Source organism: Manihot esculenta, chromosome 14 (assembly GCF_001659605.2).
Source record: "Manihot esculenta cultivar AM560-2 chromosome 14, M.esculenta_v8, whole genome shotgun sequence".
In the NCBI taxonomy this organism is placed as follows: Eukaryota; Viridiplantae; Streptophyta; class Magnoliopsida; order Malpighiales; family Euphorbiaceae; genus Manihot; species Manihot esculenta.
The window spans coordinates 25594563-25612214 of record NC_035174.2 but is presented as its reverse complement, the minus strand read 5'-3'; the positions used below and the strand labels follow the sequence as shown (position 1 = coordinate 25612214).

The following is a 17652-nucleotide window of genomic DNA, read 5'->3' as shown; positions in this document are numbered from 1 at the left end:
TGTTTTAGAGTTATGTTCTAGTATGTTGGTCCCTCATTTGAGTCCACCTGTGTAGGTTTGGACCCGAGGAACCGAGGACCTCAACAGTGAGTCAGCTGCTTCAGTCAGTGTCAGAGCTAGCCAGAGGTGAGTGGAATGACTCTTATGCTTTTAAATAAATAAATAAATCAGTTTTGAGCATGTTCATGCATCACGGATGCCATGTGATATTCTAGGATGCTTGCATTAGAAATCACGAATATGTTGCATTGCATAATATGTTGTTGATGTGGATGAATATTGAATGATCCATTATCCCTCATATGTTATGACATGATGATATGATATGGAAGTCTAGGTGTGGCCTGCACTACGCCCCTGGCACTATGTAAGAGAAAGACCGGATGTGGCCTGCACTACGCCCCCGGCATCATGGATTATGTATGTTATGTTATGTTATGTATAAGAGAAAGATCAGGTGTGGCCTGCACTATGCCCCTGGCATGATTGGATTATGTAGAGGGCTAAATGGTGACAAGTTCATCCTTGATATGATTAGTTGTGATGTGATGCATTCCATGATAGCATGTGTTTTAAATACTTTATGATTCTGCTCACTGGGCTCTAGTAGCTCACCCCTCTCCCAAATTCCCCAGGTTTGCAGGTACGGGTTAGACCGAGAAGTCAAGAAGAGTAATGAAGTCTTATGTATGTAATAGTTAGAAAGTGGACATGACAGATTGTATAATGATGTATAGATATGTAATGTAATGATATTGAGGTTAGAAGTGTGCTTGACCATAGTTTAATGTAATCCCTTTTGAAACATGATCTTAATGTTATTGATGTCCATGTTTAGCCAACTCAACTTTTGTTATGCCACCCATTGGGGGCTTTGATGAGATCCCACAGAGGGATTAACGTTTAAGCTATGTTTATGTATAGTGCATGCACAGGTTGAGTTTGGTGTATGTTGAAAAGGAAAAGTTTTAATTTTTATGTATGTTGTTGATCACGTATGGGATTAATCAGGTTCACAGGATGTATGTTAGGCTTGCTACGGGTCCCGGCGGCCTTAAGTCGACCCGGATCCTAGCGCCGGTAGCGGTCCGAATTTCGGGTCGTTACATTACTGTTCTACTCACTGGGCTATAGAGCTCATCCCACTCCCTTAACCCTAGTTTTGCAGGATTCAGTATACAGGTTGTTCAGGGAAAGTCCAGAGGAGTTCAGAAAGAGAAAAGAACTTTGTAATAGCTTAGAGTGGACATGTAATTTTAAAGAGATGTACTAGTTGTGTATGCAGTTAAAGTGTGCTTGACTTAGTGAATTTGTATTGTAAATCCTTTTGTAAACATGGTCTGTATTTATATTTTTGTCCAGTTGATGAGTCTGGATGACCAGGTTTAACTTATACTGTGTGGACTCGGCTAGAGCTAATGAGTTGTTCAGGGAAAGTCCAGAGGAGTTCAGAAAGAGAAAAGAACTTTGTAATAGCTTAGAGTGGACATGTAATTTTAAAGAGATGTACTAGTTGTGTATGCAGTTAAAGTGTGCTTGACTTAGTGAATTTGTATTGTAAATCCTTTTGTAAACATGGTCTGTATTTATGTTTTTGTCCAGTTGATGAGTCTGGATGACCAGGTTTAACTTATACTGTGTGGACTCGGCTAGAGCTGATGAGTACTCTGGTCAGGGAGTCTGTGTACGTAGATAGTGCATGCACAGGTTAAGCCTTAGTTTAAAGGAAAGTTTTTATTTTCACAGCACAGAAAATGTATGATCATGTATGGGATTTACAGGTACACAGAGAGTACAGCAGGCTTGCTACGGGTTCTGGCGGCCTTAAGCCGACCTGAATCCTAGCGCCGGTGACGGTCCATTTTGGGGTCGTTACAGTGGGGCCAACGCCCGAATGGCCTGGCAGATTCTCGTCTTATGGTCTGGCATGATACACCTTATTATGCGGGAGTGATGCCCGGATGGCCTGGTAGATTTCCGCCTTATGGCCTGGCATGAGATACCTTATTATGTGGAATTGATGCCTGGATGGCCTAGCGAATTTCAACATTGTGGCCTAGCATGAGATGCCCTGTTATGCAGGACCGACGTTCGGATGGCCTTATGGCCTTTTAGTGAGACTGATACCCGGATGGCCTAGTGGATTCCTGTCTTGTGGTCTGGCATGAGATGTCTTGTTATGTGGGATCGATGCCGGATGGCCTTGTGTCCTTTTATTAGGACCAACAACCAAATGTCCTGGCGGATTTCCACCTTGTGACCTAGCATGAGATGTCTTGTTATGCGGAATCAATGCCCAGATGGCCTTGTGGCCTTTTAGTGAATGCTCTTTCATCCCTTTGAATATGGCAACCCCATCATTCCTTATCATTGAATGGCACAACACATGAAAAATACATCGTTAACTATTATTGATAAATTTTCTTAGATTACAAATATTCCAGGAGTGAGGAATGACTCGGCCATCTAGCTTGGCCAGCTTATAAGACCCTGGGTGAATAACCTTTGGGACCCTAAATGGTCCTTTTCAATTTTCGTCCAACTTACCAAACTTAGCATCTATTACGTCTATTCTTTTAAGGACTGAGTCTCCTACATTAAAGACACGTGACCTTGCTCTACTACTGAATTGCATTTCTTTAGGACTTCCTAAGATCTCGAGGTGCTTACATGCGCTTGATATTGATGATACCTCTAGGCAAGTTCTTTTGCATCATGCATTATCATGGGCCAGTAGTATCCTTGTCCTAATGCTTTTTAGGTGATCGTCCGATCTTCTTTGTGATTTCCATGATTACGTTCATGAATGTTTTTAAGGATTTCTCAGCCCTCATCTTCCATTATGCATCGTAACCACAATGAGTTGGGGATCTCCTGTACAACCGACCATTGATTAGTACATATTTAGAGGATTTATTTATTACCTGTTTAGCCGACCATTCATCAGTTAGCAGATTATCCTGTGTCAAAAACTTATACACGGGTGTCATCCACAATTCTCCTTCCTCTGCCGTCGCCATTTTAGCTAAAAAATCGGCCTTTGTTATCACCTCTAGCCACCTGGTGAAGTTCGCAGTTGCTCTTATTGGTAGTAACCTTAGTAGTAGCTCATGAATCGCTAACTGTTTTGAGAGAGAGAAAAGAAAATATTTCTTTTTAAGAGAAAGGGAATAAGAGACCGGTTTTAGTTCAAATGAACATGAAAAATTCAATTGGCTTTCCGGGAATGGAGCCAAATGATGCAGCTGAAAATAGAGTTGTACTGTAATTAGTCAATCCTGCAAGAAAGAGAAAGTGATGTGGTTGGCGCCTACGATAGCCACTCCAATGCTCAAATCAGTAAACTGGAGAGAATGAAAAATATAATGTAATACTCTGAACTTAAAAATAGTTGTGTAAGAATCATGTACATTTGTTTGTGTACTCACTAGTTTTTATACTGTAAGAGAGAGTTAATTATAATATTTTATGCTAATCTAGCAATGATGTGCTCGGCTAATTGATGAGGAGTCTTGCCGATTAATCGGCTGGGGATCCGCAATTATAGGCGTAATGGAGATCTACTAGATTACCTCTAACTGTAACCTTAATTTATCTGAATGAACGATCAACTCTATTAACTCTTCAACTATCAATTCTGACTTATTGATTTTCTCGTGAGGTCAAACCTTGATCCAAGTGTCCTCTCCTATTGCACTCAATGAATCTCAGTTCGTGAGTATTCTTTTTTATATAATAACATAGACTGAAAAGCCTTTTTCTCCCCTTCTCTTCTCGCATAGTTGCGGTTTTTAGAACTTTTATTTGATGTAATGATAAGAGAATCACAGTTGATGGATTGAAATATATCATCAATACTGTCCTTTGCACCAATTGATTATTTAGAAATATTTTAATTTTAAATGAATATTTATGTAATTTTATAATATAATACCCTAAAAATAGATTATAAGGAGTATATTAAGTCAAGAGATGACAATTGCATTTATCATGGCTAGTAGAAATTAAGTTTGAAAAGGAAAATTTATTATTTAATTTTTATAATATTAAAAAACTCATTAATTAATATATCAGTGTTAAAATATATTAATATATTTTAAAAATTTTAAAAAATCTATTAATTACACTCACAAATTTAATTTGGTAATAAATACATCTGAATAAATATGAGAAACTTCAGATTCTATTTTCCAAATTCTTAATTTTCAGATAAAAAAAATTATTAATTATATTTATTATTAATTTTAATTATTAAATATTTAAAAAAAATTTAAAATATAAAATAATTAATAAATATTTTTATAAAATTAATTAATCAACTAATGATTTTTTTTTTTACATAGTACGGAGGGTATGTATGATTAGAATTAACTATTAAAATTATAAAGTAATTAATAAATATTTTTATAAAATTAATTAATCAACTAATGATTTTTTTATATGATTAGAATTAATTATTAAAATATTTAATAATTAAAATTAATAAAATAATTAATTAATATTTTTTAAAAATTTAAATATATTTTAATATATTTTTTAAACCGAAAGATTTCACGTACTATAAAAGAAACATTTTTTACAAGATATTAAGGAGTTGGTATGGATGAACCGTACCCGTACCGAACCCGACACCCACATAATCTTTTATATTTTGCAGTTCTCTTCCCCACACGCACACCATTCCTCGTTTCTCCGTTGGACTAGATCGGTTCAAGCCATGGCAGACGAGGTAAGATTTTGATTCTATCTCTGAACGCTTCGTTCAGTTGCCGAGAAAACGCTGAGAAAGAAACGGTAATCGAAAGGAAAGTGAGGGAAAGAATGTTGGGAATCCTCACCCGATAGATTTACGTAAAGCATAAACTATTTTTGCGAGATTTCAATTTTCTCGTTAATTCTCTAGCGGTTTCTCAAAATGATGCAGTCTGATATTTAAAAGCTATTTAAGTTACTTGTACACGATAGGTTATTGGGATCTTTGGTGATTATTGTGATTCTGTTTATCTGTTATTATCATTATTCTGTTTATGTTTTAATGTATAGTTTGCCCTCATATATTTTTATACATTCTTTTTCACTATGTTACTGAAAATTTTGTGTGAAAATTTTGTTATTGGCAGTTATTAAAAATTGATTTTAAGTTCATTTCAATTCAATTATACTATTAGAATATAATGTCTTTAAATCCTTAGTAATGTCTTTATTTTGTTATTTAAATGGACAAACTCATCGCAAAAAGGGGTATTATTTATTGCTTGATCATATTGAACTGTATATCATTTAAATTAATGTAAACAATGATTGAACTACTATACAATAATTTTGTTGGTGTGACATTAGATAGTTGATTAAAACGGATAATAGCCAAAGTAATGCTTTAACTTGCAAAAAGCTTTTGAAATATCTATTGTAATTTCAAGTGTTCTGATCTCAAGGTAAATGTTTTTGATAAAACTAGAGTCTAATTTCTAAAGGGCTGAAAATTGGGGGGGGGGGGGGATGAGTATGTCTTTGACAGCTTTTGAGTAAATGAGGATACTTTTTTGGCAAAATAGAAAAAAGTTGAATTTTTTGATTTCTGGTTGCTGAATTAAAGTTGTTAGAGGTCTTTGAGGATAATGGATGAGGCAGTAGTAGGTGAATTAGTAGAAGATTGGCTACTTATTACTGGTATTGTAGTGGCAGCGGCAGAAGGTTTGTTTAGCTGGTCAGAATTGGGTGGTCTTGGGGGATATTGGTAGGGTTGATATGGTTTAGAGTACTGATGAAAGGAGTTGGAATATGCCAATAAGGATTGGATGATTGGTTATGGGTGAAACCTTGAAAGTTTTAAGAGAAGCATTAGAGTTTTTTGGTTTCTTGCTTTCTAGTAACTGTTCTTGTAGTCTTGCTACCTCTACCTCTTGAGAAAGGGAAACACGTTTCATCATTCTCCACATCAATCAATTTCATCTTTCAATTCCTCTAGTACAACCAAAACGGAAGTATAGTTCCCCTAGCTCAGGCATCAACCTTTCCATTCTTATTCTCATATTCTCAAACTCATCCTGATACCCCACAATACCTTCTTTCCTCAGTTTCATAAACCTTTCCACAATATCATCAAATCTCTCATCTCCAAACCTACTACAAATGCCCTTCTCAAGCTCTTCCCAAGTGTGAGTTCTTCCTCTGTTTCAATTATGAAACCAGGCAACTACCCTATTTGAAAGAAATAAACTTGCTAACTACATCCTTTGATCATTAGGAACCCTATAAACTAAGTATTTCACACATTTTCTCAACCAAGCTTTAGGCTCCTTACCCTCCAAAGTCACATACTCAATCTTAGGCAAAGTTTGAGCTAATACAGTGTTAATGAGGTTCCATGGTTATCTTGATTCTTGGTTTGATGATTCTGAGCATCTTGGGTTTAGGCAACTATTCATATTATCCATTGAAGCTGACTGAGAACCTCTATCATCAGCTCTGTTCCCTCCATCACTAGAACTGTTGGATCCTTTGTTCTTTTCAGCTACACAATGATATTTGATAATGAAGGCTCATGCTATCCCTGGAAGACTTCCTCATTTCCTCTTTGAAATCTCTCAGCTCCTCGACATTCTTCTTATTGGATTCATACTACATTCTAACTTGCTTCTCCACTTCAGCGACCCTCATAATCTCCTGACTAGCAATTGCATGATCTAGTCATGGTTCTGACCGCCAAGGACCAGCTATCCCCTGTTTTTCTTGGATAGAAGCTCTGACATGAAATGTTAAGGTTGCAGAAATCCGAATAGAGATTAGAAAGGGAGAAGCTCTAGAAGAAATTTATAGAGAGAGAGATCAATAGAAGGGAATATTAGTTTTAGCGAGAATTGAGTATTCTTGATAATTATTGGAATGAATTACTAGCTGGATCTCTACTGAGATTTGTACAAACTTCAGAAACTGCCTCTAATGTCAAGCAAAGCAGTTATAACTGAGTCAACTACTCTACATCTATAGCCACTCAACTACAATTCCCACCAGTCTTCCACTATATCTTCTAAACCATTATCACTAAATCTTTTACAGATTCCCCTTTCAAATTCATCCCAGTTACGCTTGCTCCCTTTTTTTCCAATTATGGAACCATGCATCAACCTTTTCCATTAGCTAATTGTACCCTTTGTTTAGCAGGAATCCTATAAATCTCAAAGTACTTTACAAACTTTGTTAGCCAAGCTCTCGGCTTCTTCCCCTCAAATGTGGCTAGCTCTATCGTAGGGAGCATTTATGTCATATCATTAAAGAGAGAAGTTATGGAAGGAAACACAGGTTGAAAGCCCAAATTACCTTTCTCTTTAGCTTGAGTGGACTGATTTTGTGCTAACAACACTACTTTGTCATTTCTAGAAATAGCTTGCGATGCTCTGTTCCCACCTTCACTGGAACTGCTAGCTTCTTTACCCTTTTCCGCTAGATGCTTCATCATCAAGGATCACAACTCAACCATGATCACATTAGTATCCCAAGAGTTCTTTCTTACTTCCTCTTTGAATTCTTTTAGCTCTTTGATGTTCTTCTGGGTATTTTCATGTAGCACTCTGAGCTGTCCTTCTATCTCCGCAACCTTAACCATCTCTTGACTCACTACTGCTAATCGAGTCATAGTTCTGATCCTCAGGAAGCAATCACCCATTGTCACGCTAGCACTGATGCCAAATGTTAGAGCAATAGTTCCAACGGGACTGAAATAAGGATAGAAGAAGAAGAAGAAGAAGAAGAAGAAGAGGAGAAGAGACTGATTTGGATAGAGAAGAGAGTTTTAGAGGGAAGCCTGCTATATTTGTATTAATGAATTGGAATATCCTTTATTGTGTATTGTGCTGAGATATATACTATTTCTTAGTAACTAACTTGACAGCTATACACTCGTAGTTGTAACAACCTCACTAACAGCTAATAACAGCCTATACTAGCTATAATATTTCCTGCTATATATTTTAGTCTCTTTTATTTCTATATTTCTTCCTAAAATACGTGACAAGCTATACATTTTAGTCCCCCTTATTTCTATATTTCTTCTTAAAATATGTGACAATGTATTATAAAGTTACCAAAACCCAGATTTGTGAAGGGTATATACATATGCAAAGGGCACAATGTATTATTTACCCATTTCATTTTTGTAAGAGGGATTAACTTTAAGGACCTGTTTAAGGAATTATGTTGGTTAGCAAAGATAAAGCCTTTTTTTTTATCAAAGTACAAACAGCCAAGATAAAGCTGCTGCGATGAAATCCTTAAAGTGTCTTCGCCACTTCTTTGAAACAATTAATGACAAATTTATAATGAGTCATATTATACATATTGTTGTCTCAAATTTTACACTTACTAATTATTTCACCATCTTTTCTGTTAGATCGAGCTGAAAACTGCCCCTGCTGATTTTCGTTTCCCTACGACAAATCAAACTCGGCACTGTTTTACCCGGTACATTGAGTTTCATAGGTAAAGCCTTAATTGTTCTAGATTTGCGTACTTCTACAAAATTGTTTATTAGGTTTCTACCAAGCTGATCCACCACCAAAACAAACAAATAAATAGATAAATAAATCTAAAGCTGAACTATTCATTGCAGGTGCGTGGCAGCGAAGGGTGATGAATCTAATGAATGTGAACGATTTGCCAAATACTATCGTTCCCTTTGCCCTGGTGAATGGGTGAGTAATCCTAGCCCTTTTATATAGTTGCAATTGACTAATAATAAGTGTATTTTAGTTGTGTGATTTCATTACGCTCTATTGTAGCTTATGTTCACTTGAGGACACATAGGCCATATTTTATCCTTGGAAAACATTTTCTATTTCCATATTTTAGTTTGCCGTTTTGTAATTTTCTAAATTTTAATTTTCTGAATTACAAAATTGGAAAAATTAGAGAACATGTCCTTTTTTTTTTCTTCAATTTTCTATTCTTACATGTCCACTTTAAAAATTATATTTTTAGAAATACAAATTATTTTATTGAAAATATAAATTATTTAAATTTAATTATCCACTTGTAACATACATAAAGTGAGGGGTGGGGGGAGGAGAGGTAATAATGGAATTGCCAAAGCCATTGAAATTAATAATAACAACTTGCTCTCGATTTTGATTGGTCAATAAAATAATATAGCAATTTATTATTACTTAAAATACCTTTAATTTTATTGGCTAGATTATTTGAAGAATTCTATTATATTAAAGAATATAATAATATTAAATTTAGATGAATTACACTTTAGTCTCTGAGTTTTAACGTAATCAATGGATTTGTTTCTGTATTCCTAAAATTGAACACTTAAATTTTTATATAATCAGTCCGTCCAAATTGGAGGTCTTGCCATCCACAATTCTGTTAGTCAACCAGTTAAAGGGATAATAAACATTTCAAATATCTAAAATACCCTCATGAACACTTGAATCCTTTCCAATATAAGTGAATAATTTTATATTGTATAAACTATACTTTGGTTCCTAAGTTTTAGCATAATTGACGGATCAGTCCTTATGTTTTAAAATTAAATTATTAAATCTCTTTATATTTAATCAGTTTAAAATTATAGTTTTCATCTATTATAGGCATTAGTTCAAGTTAGTGGATAGTCAAACTTCTTTTGGTAGTACAATTTTTTCCTAAAATACTCTTTATAGAAGTTTATAATCTACTTAAAGATTACTTGGTACCATTTAAAAATAGCTGAAGTTGTAAGTATTTTCTGAAAGTTTTGAAATTATAGTTATTGAATTATTTTAATGAATGGAAATTGAAGAACAAAAAGCGTTAAAAATTAGTTAAATGAGATATTATATATAAAAGTTAATGGGAATTTAAGTGTTTTTTCAAATAAAAAATGAAATGAGGGATCAAAATGTTTAAATTATAATAGATGAGGAATGACTGATTAGAGGGATTTAAGTGTATGATTTTAAAAATATAGGAATCAATTCATTAAATCATGCTAAAACTCAAGGACTCAAGTATAGTTTATCCATTTAAAAAGTGTAATAAAGATATTTTCATACTTTTAACGGCAAAAATGGATGGAGAGACCTCTAATTTGAATGAACTAATTGTAGAGGGATTTAAGTGTTCGGCTTTAAAAATATAGGAATTGATCTGTTAAGTATGCTAAAATTCAGGGACTAAATTATAATTTACCCATTAAATTTTAAATTTCATTAAAAATTAAATTCATCAATATTTATAATGTAAAATGCTGAAGTATAATTATTATGTGCATATTTGTAAATTTGTATTTAAGTAATTTTTAATTATGTAAATTTATTCATATTATTAAATTATTACACACGCACACATGTACATATTTTCCAATATATATAAATATGGAAAATAATAAATATCTAAAAAATATGTGATTAAATTAACAACTAAGAATCATAATACTTTTAATTAGAGAAACTACAAAGTATAACCCCAGTTAAAATCAATAAATTGTAATAAATTATATTGAAATAGTATAAAAATAAAATAATCTAATATATTTATGGCTGAAATTACTTAAAAAGTATAAAATAAAAGATAATGTTCAATTATGTACATTCATATGTAAATATAACTTAGGTTATATATGTGTATGCAATTTTAATTACATATAAGTATATGTATAATTTATTAAATTTATAAATACATCTAAAAACAAATGTATAAAATCGGTTTTTTGATTTGCTTTTGGTTTGTTACAGTTTCGGAACAGTTTCGATTTAGTTCTTGATAAAGAACTGGAACTGAACCGAAACAGTAAATGTAAGTTTGGCTTGGTTCTTATGGTAGCAGTTCTTTTTTCGACTTGAAATGCCTCTAGTCTTCTTATGCTTCTCTTCACATTTCTCTCTCTCACTCTCTTGCTCCGTGCCTCATCATTGCCTCCATTGGCACTGCCTTTAAATTCCTGAAGCCCCTTTCATGTGAAGATCTGTACGCTTCTATGTTTATTTCATTAACTTCAATAGAATTCTCAAATATCCCCTTAAATCTCGCGACATTTTTCTCTTTGAAACATATCTTTGTTTGCTCAATCGCAAATTTGCATTTTTCTTTTACATATTGAATTTAAGTTCTTATGTTTAAAATTCATAATTGGTAGTGGCGTATCCCTTATTTGTTGTATCTTATACTCTTTACTATTGAGAGGAAATGACAAATTTGTAAAAGTTGAAATTTTGCTAAAATCCTTATGGGTACTGGCTTCGAGATTGTTACCATTACTAGCTTCTATTAAAGTGTGAATTAACAACGTTGAATACTTTGCAGAAGGCCTATCTTTACAATTCCCAATTTAGAATAAGGAAAATGACACAAAATTTTCCCCCTCTAGCTCAAGCTAGCAGCAGCAATAGATAATACAAGAAAATAACAGTCTAATCCCCCCTCAAAAAGAAAACAAATTATTCACATACCAGTGGAGCTCCCTCAGCTCAAATGGCTACCTGAGAATTCCTCTAACAGCTTAACCTCCTCCTTTGTCTTTTCTACAGCTTACATTTCTGGATTCTTCATTCAGATACCTCATTCCTTTTGCCCCTCCAATTTCTTCTATAGTAAACCGGCTGAGGTTCTCGGCTCAAATTGGTAGGAGTCTTTAATGGGCTTTTGCTATAAACAACTATGGTATAGACATGGGAACAAATGGGACTAGTCAAAATTGTTATCTAAACCCACCAAGAAAATTAAGGTAGAAACCAACACTTTCCATTCTAAATTCAAATTACTGAAAGCGGATATAATCTGAGAATTTAAATTCAGGTATGTTGTAGCTGAGAATCCTGATTTGTCCTAAAACTATTTAATTTTTTAAGATTAAAAATATGCAATAGGACCCCACAAACACCACCACAACATCTAAAGCCCTAATCCCAAACTAGTTGGGGTTGGCTCCATTCTTTTCCACAGAAGAACCCAACTTTGCTCTTTACATTCGAAAAAATAGATTATATTGACCATTCATATTTTGAAAAATAGATCAATAAACCTTACTTTCAAGTCATATCTTTTCATTATGTTCTACTTTATCTCTATGTGAATAGCATTCTTTCGCAATATTTTTGAGCTTTCGATGCCTATTCACCTCTCATAGAATAATTAGAATAATGTCTCTAGATCATAGGTAAATTGATAACAGTGAGTATGACAAAGACATTGAACTCAAATTAGCCTTTTGAACAATTCAACCAAATAATTTATCAATTTGCCCTAGGATGGAATAAATATCTATTATGATGTTGCTTGATATGCATGATAGCCGATGAGGACCTCATGCACTAAACCATTTCTGTGCAAGGACTTGACCGAAGTTATAATCTACTTTCTTTTGACATAATTTTAAAAGCTAAAGGATTTATTTGTCCTATTTTAAAATTTGAAGCACTTATATGTCTTTATTGGGTATATTTGATATATTTTTAAAATTTAATTTGAAATAGTTATTTGTTGGAGGACTTATGCTAGGATCCTTAGAAATGGGATCGAGTTATGGGACGAGGTTGAGGAATTAATGGTTCAATAGATGAAGAAGAAAGCTGTTTCTTTTTTGACCTATGATGAAGGTTGCACAAACTCATTAGGAGAGAATTTGAAAATATTTTGAGTTAAGTACTTAACAACTTTTGACAAATTAATCATATTTCTTTTATTATCTCAACTGAACTTAAATACAAAAGTAACTTCTTTCTATGAATAAGAGAAGCTATTAGTATGATCAGAACATGGAGGATCACCCTCCTACAGCTAAAAAAGTGAAAGAAAATAAAGCAAAACACTAACACCACTACTAACAACACTATTAACCACTAACACCACTATTAAAAGCACTATTAACCATTAACAGCACTGCTAACAGCACCATTAACCACTACCAACACTACTAACATCATAAGAGACAACACTACTAGCAAGTAGGATATCATGGGTAGTAACAACATATGGAGCTAGTTTTTCTCAACTGCATTAGTGATTTTGACTTGATCTTGCATTTCAATATTTTTATTTCTCCATGTGTGAATCTCTTATATATTAGCAAGGGTTTGCTAACAACTTATTTGGACTTCAAAAAGATTAAGAGCTTATATGACTATTTAACCATACTTTAAAAGTCAAAACAAGACTTTTGCCTTTTAGAACTTGCCAAAAAGAAAGTTTCTGCCATCAATGATCCAAACTTAGATTCAACTTGAAATTTTAGAATGACTGCAGATGAACCGACCTAATCTTTCTAGTTTAACTACTATCTTGACAGGTCTATACCTTCTTATATATAAATATCTATCTATATATATACATATATATAACCCTTGATCAAGTAGAAACCTTTTCAGTATCAGTTTGATGGATCATCACTTTATGTTTCTGTTTGCACATAATATTAATGTTAGCGTGGGATATGTTTGCAGGACTTCTTCAATGAAGTTCCTTGTTCAGCAGTCGGATTTTACTTTTCATTTGGTTGGAAATTTTGAATCTTCTCACATGGATAATGAATTGTAAAGCATGGAGATTGTGGTAGTGTGATGTGATGAAGATACTGATGGGTGGAGGGGATGAATTTGGGCATTTATTGAGTTTGGAATCTATCTCTATTTAATTGCACGTTGCATCCCGTGTTTAATTCGTGTCATTGTGTTCATTCTCCCATGCAGTAGTTTTATCATTGGATTTATTGCAGAAAAAAAAGGAGAATCTATTCCGTTATAGTAATTAATCTGATATTTAAAATTGTAAATTGTTGCAGATTGAGAGGTGGAATGAGCAAAGGGAGAATGGGACTTTTCCAGGTCCTCTTTGATCTTCTTTCAGAAGCACCTGAGCTCGATGTCTTTGTCAACGTTGGTCCTGTCCTTTAGATATTTTCATTTAATAAAACTGCGATGGGATGCGGGAATTCACTTGGGCTTATGAAACTGACAGTTTTATTTTGGATAAATTGCACAAATATCTGGTTTCTGGTTGTGATTCCTTTTCAGGTCGTCTCATACATTTAACGAGTGCAGGGCTGCAACCTTTAGGTGAACTGCTAATTTGTGCATTTTTTTTTACTGTCAGCATTTGAAGCCCATATAGGGTAGATTACATTATATTCGGGGAGGGAGATAGGAGGCTCGAACTCAACACTCTCTGATTACGTGATACCGTTGACCATTAAACTACGAGATCGTTGGCATAATTTCTGCAAACTAATTTGCTTATTATCAATTTATATTAAAATATATTGAACATTTATCATGATATCAAATTGAATGCACAAGATAATTGATAAAAACTTCATGCTATAGAAAATTTTCGTGCGTGATCATGGTTGGGCTAGCTTTAATCATAAGCAAGTTATAGTCTAGTATCTTTTTATTTAGGTTGAAAAGTGATGGGACTTATTTTTTTCAATTTAAGTGAACTGCTAATTTGTGCCTATTTTTTTTCACTGCCCATATACAGTAGATTACATTATATTCGGGAAGGAAGAGAGGTGGCTCGAACTCAACACTCTGTGATCATGTGATACCCTTAACCTTTAAACTTCGCAAACTAATCTGCTCCTTATCAATTTATATTAAAATACATTGAACATTTATAATGATATCAATTAATGCACAAGATAACCGATAAAAACTTCATGCTATAGAAAATTTTCGTGCATGATTATGGTTGGGCTTTAATTAGAAGCAAATTATAGTCTAGTATCTTTTTATTTAGATTTAAAAGTTAAGAGGGCTTATTCATTCAATTTTAAAAATTTGAAGGACTTGTTTATTAAATTTTAAAACTTTAATGGCATTTATGTCTCTTATATTATATTTGATATATTTTAAAAATTTTAAAAATTTTGTTGGAAATTAAAATGGATCGATCAGCCTAATTTTATCAAAACACATTCTTATTGAGGGACATGCTTAGGCTAAACATAAATGTTACATTTTTCAATAAAACTCTTGAATTATATATATGATTAAGATGTTATATCATTTCACTAAAAATAAAAATACATGAAAATAAAGTAAAAATGACATCGTATTTGATTTTTGAATATCTTTTGAGTTTCGAGCAAGTGTGTAAGAACACGTAGTTTAGTAAATAAAATATATATCTTAATTAGAAATATTTATATAAATTATATTAAATGTATGTGATTATATTTGATATTAGTAATATAAATGGTGGTATTAGAATATGATGTTTTGAATATAAATTATGATCCATGTATTCAAATGCATGTGTTGAATAGTTTTTATGATTTTATTCAGATTTATTTAAATTATTTTAATAATTAAAGTTTTTGTTTGAATTAAAAAAAAAAAAAGGTTTTGACTCATATTTTGATGTTCAAAATTTACCTTTTAATTAATATCACAAGTTAGAAAATAATTGAATTTTAATCTCAGAAAAATTAAAGCTTGAACTTATATAGATATACACACTAAAACTTCCCTTTCTTTGAATTTTGGCAGAAGTATCCATATTTTTAAAATTAATTTTTATCCAATTTTGCAATTCAACTCGGGGAAGTACGTATAAATCGACATATTAAAATGACCATCATTCTTTATCCTTTATATATGTATATATTATTATTAAATTATTTGTTTGTGCACTCACAAATTTAGTTTAATGGTAAATGTATATGAATAAATTTAAAAAATTTCATATTTTATTTTTTAATTCTCTATCCCTATTTCAAAAAAAAAATATTTTCTTGCATTATTATTAATAACGCACTTATTATTGTTTTTATAAATAATATTAGCAGCGCATCCATTATTTTAGAGTTTGACCTACTTTTTATTTCAGAATATTTTTATTTAATTGCATGTATTTTATTATTTAAAAATTTTATTATTTACCTTTTGTGCTATAATAAAATAAATTAGTTGATTATTTAATTTTAAAAAATATATTAAAATATTTTAAAATTTTAAAAATTTTACTAATTAATTTTCATTAATTTTAACTATTTATTATTTAATTTCTATAACATGAAAAAATTTATTAGTTGTTGTTTTATTTTTTTAAATATTTATTTTTTAGTCTTTTTATGTTGAAAATGTTTTAAATTTTTTATAACACTTGACGATTAAATTAACGGATAAATTAATTAATATATTTTTTTTAAATTAAAAACGTCTCATATATTTTTTTAAAATTAAAAAATTAATTAAAATTTTTTTATATATTATAAACACTAAATAATAATTTCTTTTCTATGTAAATAATATTAATAAAGTATATTAGTTTAGAATTTTTATTTTGTAATTTTAGAATAATTATATTTACTTAAAATATATTAATTTTTAAAGAAGTTAATAAATTTTGGGTTTTGTTGTTATACTATTAAATAACTTAATATTTTTGTCTATCTTATTATCTTCTCTTTTCCAAATTTTATATAGTAGAGATTTGTATTTAGAAAAAAATTCATATAAATAATTAAAACAATATATATATCAATTTAATATTGTAAATCAGTAGATGATAAATTACATTCTATTACATAATGCTATTTTATCTTCGTAAATTATACTAAATAATTTATTAGATAATCAATGCCAATTAGTTTTTAGGTTTTCAAGTTAATATTGCATTATGAGTAAATCACAATCCACCTTAACCTGTTAGTTTCATATTTCTTTACTTTTATAGTATTTATATTTTTCTTAAAATATTCTATTTAGTATCTAATAAAACTCGAGTAGTTATAAATAATTTTTATAATAAATAATATTAATAAATAGTGATGTGCTCGAAATGAAACTATGTTATAATTGGTCAATTTGCAAGAAAGAATAAGACAACCACTCCAATGCTTAAGTCAGTAAGTTGAAGAAAAATGTGAATATAAAGAATTATTTAGAATTCAAAAGTAGTTATGTAAAAATTGTGTACCTTAATCTTTGCGATTGTTAGTTTTTATACTATAAGAAAATAGAGTTAATTATAGTATTTTTTGAAAATCCGATTGGTACCGACTAATTGATAAGAGATCACTCCGACTAATTGATAGGAGATCTCTCTGCCTAATTGATTGGAAATCCTGTGATTACAGGCATAACAGGATCTACCTGCTAACGACAACTTTATATGAAGACTCGACCTATTCAAGAGAGGGTAAGTCTTAATGAAAAATTGAGTGTCTGGATCTTCATTTCTATAGGTGGGACCATGTATCGACTTATTAGACTCTTGTCATATGGCCCTGTCTTATGGTGACAGCTCACGACTTACTTTGAGCGATTGTTATGTTACATCAAAAGTCCTCCTGTTGATTTTTTATTCTTTAGATTCGAAGATAACAATTATCTTCACGTTATAGAGCACGTGGCTTATTTAGATTGGTTTTTTACTACTCACGTTACTTTGTCTGCTCTTACCTATAAATAATGACTGCTCCGTTTCTTGAGCTGCATTTAAAACTTGCAGGTAAAGCCGCCATATAAGAATCCATCTTCTCCTCTAAGTATCACTTTTACTCTCAACTGACTTCTATGCTTTAGAAAAGATTTGACCATGCACTTTTTTTTCATTCTTAAGGTAATTCCTATTTATTTTCAGTTTCGTAGAAATGAATAGGAACACTTCTTCTTCTTCTTCTTTTGGTAGAAGTTTTACCTCAAGCTTCTCCTCCAACAGTCCTATTCG

The 17652-nt window shown here is 31.7% G+C and overlaps 1 protein-coding gene across 1 annotated transcript; it reads left to right on the top strand.

The window, feature by feature from the left end:
- The first annotated feature begins 4599 nt into the window (after positions 1–4599).
- On the top strand, positions 4600–14038 carry LOC110630902 (cytochrome c oxidase subunit 6b-2). The gene is made up of 4 exons (XM_021778542.2): positions 4600–4729; positions 8390–8478; positions 8609–8690; positions 13760–14038. The coding sequence occupies exons 1-4, from the start codon at positions 4604–4606 to the stop codon at positions 13811–13813; spliced, it is 351 nt and encodes a 116-aa protein (XP_021634234.2). The 5' UTR covers positions 4600–4603; the 3' UTR covers positions 13814–14038.
- The last annotated feature ends 3614 nt before the right edge of the window (positions 14039–17652 follow it).